The 9921-nt window shown below is 50.8% G+C and overlaps 1 protein-coding gene across 1 annotated transcript in view; it reads left to right on the forward strand.

The window, feature by feature from the left end:
• LOC115471258 (proliferation marker protein Ki-67-like) overlaps window positions 1-9921 on the forward strand; it is a gene marked incomplete at its 5' end in the record, with an annotated part of 176303 nt that overhangs the window by 112956 nt on the left and 53426 nt on the right. Inside the window, 1 exon segment of the mRNA XM_030204959.1 lies at window positions 2603-2675. Within this exon segment, the coding sequence (XP_030060819.1) occupies window positions 2603-2675 (73 nt within the window).

Consider the following 9921-nt stretch of genomic DNA (forward strand, 5'->3'; position numbering starts at 1 on the left):
TTCAGACAAAGAAGTTAGAAGCTTCTTCAACACTTGACCGACAGCTCTGTGCATTTGAACCCAGATGTATGTATTGAATTGAAGACTTTTACTTGGTAAGAATAAATAAGATTTTATTCCTGAAAACTATCTTTGTCTTTATTCCTACATACTATATTATATGTGCTCTTTCCTTATTATCTGCTATGCACAAATAAGCCACACTCATTGAACCACAAAGAGTAGATTAAAACATATATATATGTGGGAACATAAATGGCCCAGGATATACATAGATCCAGAAAGGCAGAAAGCAGTGGTTATGGGAATCAGTTTTGAATTACGGCTCCTGATACCTCCCCAAAACCAACCCCCCTGGGATTGGAGAGAAGCTGTAAAGAACCTTTTGGATGAACTTGAGATGTTTCCCCCCCCATTTGGAAGAGTCCAGAAGGGGTGTAAAAGAGGTCGGATTAAACATACTGTAACTTTGTAGTTCTCCCATGGAATCTCCCCATCTTCCATACTGCCTCTTTAACTGTAGAATCATGAAAGCAGTCTATAATGTCTCTGGGGAGTGAATCATTCTGGGGCCCCAAACGTCTGTGGACCCGATCAAGCTTAATATTGGACAAAGGCTCAATACCCAGTTCACCACCAGTTGAGGACAAAAGCGAAGTGCAGAGTTCCCAAATTATGTGAGCACAGTTTTTGTTCTGGTCCAATTCTGGAATTCTTTTAAATCATAAATTGCATCACCTTGGATTGGTTTTCCAGATCTTTAGCGTTTCTCGCTCCTTTTTTTCACTTGAAATTCCTTCCAGGCTTTCAAGATTTTCCTCCACTTGCTCCACACAGTTCCTGACCTCATGCATTTCGCTCCGCAAGTCTGCTACTGCTGTTTGAATCATTTTCCTAACCTCAGACATCTCTGCTTTCAATGCCTTAAACCATCTGGCCACATCTTGTTTACTTAATTTCCCCATCACTCTCTCTAATTTCAACTGGGTTCTCAGTGTCTGACCTCGAATCTTCAGCCGCCATTTTGACGTTGATCTTTGCTGGTGTCCACCCATAGCTAGACGCACAGTCACAGATGTCAGCTGCAAATTTATAGTTCTCCAGTCTCTTTTGGACCGACATCTCACGGTCCACTTCCCGTGTGAAAGAGAAGAAGGAAAGGAACAGGGAATAAAAGTAATTTATTAGCAGCTCCTACGGAGCAAGGTAATCATGCCCATCTTCTAGTGGTGATGTCGCTTCCTCCTCAATTTCTGGGTTTTTTAAAAAATTTGTTTTATTTTCTTTCTCCCTTTCTCTGTTTTCTGACACTTTCCTTTACTATTATTATGTAGCTCCTTTCTTTTATAACAGCATTTTTATTTTACACTGCTTTGATTTTAATTGGAAAGGCAGTATATGAAATACCAAATACAGTAAACCAACTTTTTCAGCTCTAACTGTCCCTGAGAAAGGTTTGCCAAAGCAGAACGCTCTATCAGTCAAAGCTCAGTAGTCCATATAAGTGTGGCTTCACTTAATTTTACATTATTAAAGAATTACTGTATACTTTCATTTACAAACTTTTCCAAGAGCATGTAAAGTATTACAAGTTGGAGATAACAGACACTTGCAATAAACATTTCCCCAAGATTTACATATAGTGCAACCATTTTATAAATGACAATATTCACCAGTCACTTTTTTCACATCAAAGTTAATAGAGCACTATAGGGAGAAGACTTGTGATGCTGGGAAAGCCAATATGATTAGCCATCTATATTGGCACATTCATATATTTGGGCTTCTTGAACCACAAGGTTGGTTCTTGGAACTGAATATCTTCTTCTTTATTAACAAGTAACTCAAATTGTGTGCACACGTTACTTGAAAATAATTTTTTATATATTTATTTTTGCTATAGTCAAGCGAATCTCAATTCAAAGGATATAGTAAAGACACATTAGATCAGGGCCATACTGTTAAGTAGCCTATTCAAGATCAAACACCTTAAAGAAAATCTGCAAAGCAGCAACTTTGTCTTCATTACATTCATTTAAATCTTGCTGCTTTCTTGGTCATGCGCCCAGAAGGGATAATGCGTTTGGACAGACTGGGTTGAAAAACCTATTTGCTTGACTACAACTCTCGTATTCTGAAGATTATATGGGCTGCTCATAAGTAAATCTCCCATGTCCTTGAGAATTGATGCTAAGAGCAGGAGTGTCTGAGTAGGAATTGCCACACCTACTCAGATTTTTCTGTTTAATTCTGTGCTTTAAGAGCTACTCTATTTTAGTGCCATCATCCACTTAGCATGTCTCATTTATCCTGTTTATAGAGAACCCCTGTTATGTTAAGAAACTTTGCTCTACGTGTAGAATAACCCTGAAGCACCAATTAGTTAAAACTTTTTAGGCTTATTGAGTCTGTTGTTTCACTTCCAGAGTGACCTCTTATATGAAGGTGTATTGCCAAAATTTCCAGAAATTAAAATCATGCTATGTCGGATGCATTTTATTAAACTCTGTTGCTATATTTGACAAATATGGTGTGTATACGCATGAACAGTAATTGCTATTATATATAATAGGTTTGATTTAGTGTATTTTTATCATTCTAGATCACAAAAGACTTGACTCTTCTACAGCAAAATAATGCATCTCCAAAGTCCCCATTTTCTAAAAGTGCTAATGGTAAGAGAATATGTATGTCATTAATGAACAATATAGCTGTTTATGGTTTTATTCCTCTGGAATGAGTCGGGAAGCCTTTGATGCTTCAGAGGCTGTAGCTAGTCTGCCAACCTTGTATCAGCTGCTTCAGTGGTTGACTCCATTGGTCATCTAGATCTATATTGAGCCTTGGCTGTTGTTTCTTGGGCAGCTAGCCAGGTAATGGGGAAGTTCACATGCTTGCTTGTTTTGGTGGTAGACACTGGAGGACACCACAACTCACTTGGACTTCCTCCAACTGGCCAGCAGCCACGCTCCATGGTGTTTGGCAAGGTTAGTAGTTTTTCTTGTTTTTATTTTTTTGTGAGACTGTACTGCTTATCTTCCAGATGCTAATCTTTTGCAGTCTGCTTCCCTGCTACCGACCATTTCTGACATGAAGTCCACTGTACCCATTTTCTAGATTCTCCCATCACACCAGCCATCCTATCTTCTGGCTTGTTAAACTTGCGACTACTACTACTTATTTCTATAGCGCTACTAGACATACACAGCGCTATACACTTGAACATGAATAGACAGTCCCTGCTCAACAGAGCTTAAATCTACTTAGAACAGACAAACAAGACAAATAAGAGATAAGGGAATTACTACGGTGGGGATGATAAAATAAGGGTATTGAACAAGTGAGTACGGGTTAGGAGTTAAAAGCAACATCAAAACGTTGGGCTTTTAGCCTAGATTTGAAGACGGCCATAGATGGAGCTTGACGTAGGCATTCATATCTGGAACATGGTGGAACACCGCTTCGCAACACACAGCAGGTGCAGTCTGTCTTCTGCCTTCTGCTCCGATACCCTAGCAGACTGCCTTTTTATACCTTTCTTGTACCATTCATTCCTATGGACACTTCCATATCATCATGCTGATCAATCCATAGACTGGTGGGTTGTGTCCATCTACCAGCAGGTGGAGATAGAGAGCAAACTTTTGCCTCCCTATATGTGGTCATGTGCTGCCGGAAACTCCTCAGTATGTTCTCTTTCTCCGAGGACAAGCAGGCTGCTTGTTCTCACGACTGGGTGACGTCCGCGGCAGCCCCCACCAACCGGAAAAAGCTTCGCGGGACAGTCGGCACGCAGGGCACGCCCACCGCGCATGCGCGGCCGTCTTCCCGCCCGTGCGAGACCGCTCCCGCCAGTTCCTTTTTTTCCGCGTCTGGAGAGAGTCGTGCTTTGCCGCTCTCTCTATTCTCAGCCGCCGGAAAGTCGATCGTGTTTACGCGAATCGTTTATTTTTTCGTTTATTTTTTCTATTTGGTTGTACACCGCCCGGTTTTCTTTTAAAAAAAAAAAAAAAACCTGAGCGTGTGGAGCACGCGCTCCCCTTTTTCCCTCGCTTCTAGCGGGGACGCCGCGTTGCGGCCTAGTGGCTGCACGGTCGTTTTTCCCCTTTTTCGAGGTGTGATTTCCGCCACCATCGACGACTTTGACTTCACCGACGCGATTTTTCCATCGATGTCCTCGAAGGTCCCGAGTGGATTTAAAAAGTGTGGTCGGTGCGGCCGGCCGATCTCGCAGACCGACACCCACGCTTGGTGCCTCCAGTGCCTCGGGCCGGAGCACAATCTCAAGTCGTGTCCCCTGTGTCTCGGTCTCCGGAAACGGACTCAGGTTGCGAGGCAAGTTCTACGGGACCGTCTTTTTGGAACTTGCGCCGGCCCCTCGACCTCGACGGCATCGGTATTGACGCCCGGTCCTTCGGTACCGGTATCGATGCCCGAGACATCGGCACCGATGGCATCGACCCCAGGAGAACAGGTCCCGTCGGCCCGCCGGTCCTCCAGTGAGGGTAGAGGTGAGAGGCCGCGTGGGCAGTCGGCCCCGGTCACTCCCTCAGCCCGTGGTCCACGGGACCGAACCCTGTCTGACCCGGTTCCTCGAGACCGAGGGGGATCGTCCTCCTCCTCCATACCTCCCGGCGCCGGTGACGTGCATCGCAAGAAGGATAAGAAGCGTCGTCACCGGTCGCCCTCGGTGCATCCGGACATCGGAGAGGAGGCGACGCCGAAGCGTCCACGTCGAGAGGAGAGGTCCCCGTCGGTTGTGGAGGTACCGATGCGTCAGGGTTCCGGCACCTCGGTGCCGTCTCCTGGCCCCCATCAGCTTCTGGCGCCGACACCCCTACCGGCCCCACCGCCTTTCCCGGCAGCGGGCCTGGACGAGTGCCTCAGAGCCATCCTTCCGGGGATCCTGGAAGGGCTGATGCGCCAGGCTGTGCCGGCGCCGGGGGTGCTTGCGCCCTCGGCGCCGATGTCTGTGGCGCCGGCGAGCTCTAGCCCGGCGCCGGGGCCGTCGACACCGCCGCCGCTTGCGGCGCCGGTCTCGACTGCTACGCAGGTGGAGTCGATGGAGGGAGCTCCGTCCCCGCCGGCGCGGGAGTCCACCGCTCGACGACACCAAGACCTCGGTGCCTCGACGTCGAGCCGGGCCCGGTTCAGGACTCAGCTACATGAGCTTATGTCCGATACCGAGGATGAGGCCTCGTGGGGGGAAGAGGAGGACCCTAGATATTTCTCCTCAGAGGAGTCTACGGGCCTTCCCTCGGACCCCACGCCTTCACCGGAGAGGAAGCTCTCACCTCCTGAGAGTCTCTCCTTTGCCTCCTTTGTGCGGGATATGTCTATCAGCATTCCCTTTCCCGTGGTCTCTGTGGAAGAGCCGAGGGCCGAGATGCTCGAGGTCCTCGACTATCCATCACCACCTAGAGAGTCCTCCACGGTACCGCTGCACAATGTCCTCAAGGAGACACTGCTTCGGAACTGGGTGCGACCGTTAACTAACCCCACCATTCCCAAGAAAGCAGAGTCCCAGTACAGGATCCACTCTGACCCAGAGTTAATGCGGCCCCAACTGCCCCATGACTCGGCGGTCGTGGATTCTGCTCTCAAGAGGGCACGGAGTTCGAAGGATACCGCCTCGGCGCCCCCGGGGCGGGAGTCTCGCACTCTGGACTCGTTAGAGAGGAAGGCCTATCAATCCTCCATGCTCGTGACCCGCATCCAGTCATACCTGCTCTATATGAGCATCCACATGCGGACCAATGTGCAGCAACTGGCGGACCTGGTCGATAAGCTCCCGCCGGAGCAGTCCAGGCCTTATCAGGAGGTGGTCAGGCAGCTGAAGGCGTGCAGAAAGTTCCTGTCCAGGGGTATCTATGACACCTGTGACGTGGCTTCTCGTGCTGCGGCCCAAGGTATAGTGATGCGCAGGCTCTCATGGCTGCGTGCCTCTGACCTGGACAACCGCACCCAGCAGAGACTGGCCGACGTCCCTTGCCGGGGGGATAACATTTTTGGTGAGAAGGTCGAGCAGCTGGTGGACCAACTGCATCAGCGGGAAACCGCCCTCGACAAGCTCTCCCACCGGGCGCCTTCAGCATCCACCTCAGCAGGTGGACGTTTTTCCCGGGCCCGGCAGGCTGCACCCTATTCTTTTGCAAAGCGTAGGTACAACCAGCCAGCCCGAAGGCCTCGTCAGGCACAGGGACAGACCCAGCGCGCTCGTTCTCGTCAACAGCGTGCGCCTAAGCAGCCCCCTGTGCCTCCACAGCAAAAGCCGGGGACTGGCTTTTGACTGGATCCACGGGAACATAGCCGCCCTCAAAGTGTCCGTACCAGACGATCTGCCGGTCGGGGGGAGGTTAAAATTTTTTCACCAAAGGTGGCCTCTCATAACCTCCGACCAGTGGGTTCTCCAAATAGTGCGGTGCGGATACGCCCTGAATTTGGCCTCCCTGCCACCAAATTGTCCTCCGGGAGCTCAATCTTTCAGCTCCCATCACAAGCAGGTACTTGCAGAGGAACTCTCCGCCCTTCTCAGCGCCAATGCGGTCGAGCCCGTACCACCCGGGCAGGAAGGGCAGGGATTCTATTCCAGGTACTTCCTTGTGGAAAAGAAAACAGGGGGGATGCGTCCCATCCTAGACCTGAGAGGCCTGAACAAATTCCTGGTCAAAGAAAAGTTCAGGATGCTTTCCTTGGGCACCCTTCTGCCAATGATTCAGAAAAACGATTGGCTATGTTCCCTGGATTTAAAGGACGCATACACTCACATCCCGATACTGCCAGCTCACAGACAGTATCTCAGATTCCGCCTGGGCGCACGGCACTTTCAGTATTGTGTGCTGCCCTTTGGGCTCGCCTCTGCCCCACGAGTGTTTACAAAGTGCCTCGTGGTGGTAGCGGCCTACCTACGCAAGCTGGGAGTGCACGTGTTCCCATATCTCGACGATTGGCTGGTCAAGAACACCTCGGAGGCGGGAGCCCTCCGGTCTATGCAGTGCACTACTCGACTTCTGGAGCTGCTGGGGTTTGTGATAAATTACCCAAAGTCCCATCTCCAGCCAACACAGTCTCTGGAATTCATAGGAGCTCTGCTGAATGCCCAGACGGCTCAGGCCTACCTTCCCGAAGCGAGGGCCACCAATCTCCTGGCCCTGGCCTCGCAGACCAGAGCGTCTCAGCAGGTCACAGCTCGGCAGATGTTGAGACTTCTGGGTCATATGGCCTCCACAGTTCATGTGACTCCCATGGCTCGTCTTCACATGAGATCTGCTCAATGGACCCTAGCTTCCCAGTGGTTCCAAGCCACCGGGAATCTAGAAGATGTCATCCGCCTCTCCACCAGTTGCCGCACTTCACTGCTCTGGTGGACCATTCGGACCAATTTGACCCTGGGACGTCCATTCCAAATTCCGCAGCCCACGAAAGTGCTGACGACGGATGCATCTCGCCTGGGGTGGGGAGCTCATGTCGATGGGCTTCACACCCATGGTCTGTGGTCCCTCCAGGAAAAGGATCTGCAGATCAACCTCCTGGAGCTCCGAGCGATCTGGAATGCACTGAAGGCTTTCAGAGATCGGCTGTCCTACCAAATTATCCAAATTCGGACAGACAATCAGGTTGCAATGTATTACGTCAACAAGCAGGAGGGCACCGGATCTCGCCCCCTGTGTCAGGAAGCCGTCGGGATGTGGCGTTGGGCTTGCCAGTTCGGCATGCTCCTCCAAGCCACATACCTGGCAGGTGTAAACAACAGTCTGGCCAACAGACTGAGCAGAGTCATGCAACCGCACGAGTGGTCGCTCCATTCCAGAGTGGTACGCAAGATCTTCCGAGAGTGGGGCACCCCCTCGGTGGACCTTTTCGCCTCTCGGACCAACCACAAGCTGCCTCTGTTCTGTTCCAGACTTCAGACACACGGCAGGCTAGCGTCAGATGCCTTTCTCCTTCATTGGGGGACCGGCCTCCTGTATGCTTATCCTCCCATACCTTTGGTGGGGAAGACCTTACTGAAGCTCAAGCAAGACCGCGGCACCATGATTCTGATCGCGCCCTTTTGGCCTCGTCAGATCTGGTTTCCTCTTCTTCTGGAGTTGTCCTCCGAAGAACCGTGGAGATTGGAGTGTTTTCCGACTCTCATCTCGCAGAACGACGGAGCGTTGCTGCACCCCAACCTTCAATCCCTGGCTCTCACGGCCTGGATGTTGAGGGCGTAGACTTCGCTGCGTTGGGTCTGTCTGAGGGTGTCTCCCGTGTCTTGCTTGCCTCTAGGAAGGATTCCACTAAAAAGAGTTACTTTTTCAAGTGGAGGAGGTTTGTCGTTTGGTGTGAGAGCAAGGCCCTAGAACCTCGCTCTTGTCCTGCACAGAACCTGCTTGAATACCTTCTGCACTTATCAGAATCTGGTCTCAAGACCAACTCAGTAAGGAATCACCTTAGTGCGATTAGTGCTTACCATTATCGTGTGGAAGGTAAAGCCATCTCTGGAGAGCCCTTAGTAGTTCGATTCATGAGAGGCTTGCTCTTGTCAAAGCCCCCTATCAAGCCTCCCACAGTGTCATGGGATCTCAACGTCGTCCTCACCCAGCTGATGAAACCTCCTTTTGAGCCACTGAATACCTGCCATCTGAAGTACTTGACCTGGAAGGTCATTTTCTTGGTGGCAGTTACTTCAGCTCGTAGGGTCAGTGAGCTTCAAGCCCTAGTAGCTCACGCTCCATATACCAAATTTCATCATAACAGAGTAGTGCTCCGCACCCACCCAAAGTTCCTGCCGAAGGTGGTGTCGGAGTTCCATCTTAACCAGTCAATTGTCTTGCCAACATTCTTCCCCAGGCCGCATACCCGCCCTGCTGAACGTCAGTTGCACACATTGGACTGCAAGAGAGCATTGGCCTTCTACTTGGAGCGGACACAGCCCCACAGACAGTCCGCCCAATTGTTTGTTTCTTTCGACCCTAACAGGCTAGGGGTCGCTGTCGGGAAACGCACCATCTCCAATTGGCTAGCAGATTGCATTTCCTTCACTTATGCCCAGGCTGGGCTGGCTCTTGAGGGTCATGTCACGGCTCATAGTGTTAGAGCCATGGCAGCGTCGGTGGCCCACTTGAAGTCAGCCACTATTGAAGAGATTTGCAAGGCTGCGACGTGGTCATCTGTCCACACATTCACATCACATTACTGCCTCCAGCAGGATACCCGACGCGACAGTCGGTTCGGGCAGTCGGTGCTGCAGAATCTGTTTGGGGTGTAAATCCAACTCCACCCTCCAGGACCCGAATTTATTCTGGTCAGGCTGCACTCTCAGTTAGTTGTTCTTCGTAGGTCAATTTTCTGTTGTACCCTCGCCGTTGCGAGGTTCAATTGACCTGGGTTCTTGTTTTGAGTGAGCCTGAGAGCTAGGGATACCCCAGTCGTGAGAACAAGCAGCCTGCTTGTCCTCGGAGAAAGTGAATGATACATACCTGTAGCAGGTGTTCTCCGAGGACAGCAGGCTGATTGTTCTCACCTACCCTCCCTCCTCCCCTTTGGAGTTGTGTGTTTCATCTTTTTTGCTAGTCATTCAACTGGCGGGAGCGGTCGCGCACGGGCGGGAAGACGGCCGCGCATGCGCGGTGGGCGTGCCCTGCGTGCCGACCGTCCCGCGAAGCTTTTTCCGGTTGGTGGGGGCTGCCGCGGACGTCACCCAGTCGTGAGAACAATCAGCCTGCTGTCCTCGGAGAACACCTGCTACAGGTATGTATCATTCACTATCTCAGCAGGTGGTGGTCACACACAGCAGCAGCTCTGGCTAGGCCTCCAAGCCTAATTTTTAGGTTTTGTTGAGTGCCTGGGGTTGAGGACTCTTCTTGAGCAAGTGCAAACCTGGTGGCGCCAGGTCCCTCCTTTTCTCCCCCCTCCCGCTGGCTCCGTTGAAAAAAAAAA

Source organism: Microcaecilia unicolor, chromosome 5 (assembly GCF_901765095.1).
Source record: "Microcaecilia unicolor chromosome 5, aMicUni1.1, whole genome shotgun sequence".
Classification (NCBI taxonomy): domain Eukaryota; kingdom Metazoa; phylum Chordata; class Amphibia; order Gymnophiona; family Siphonopidae; genus Microcaecilia; species Microcaecilia unicolor.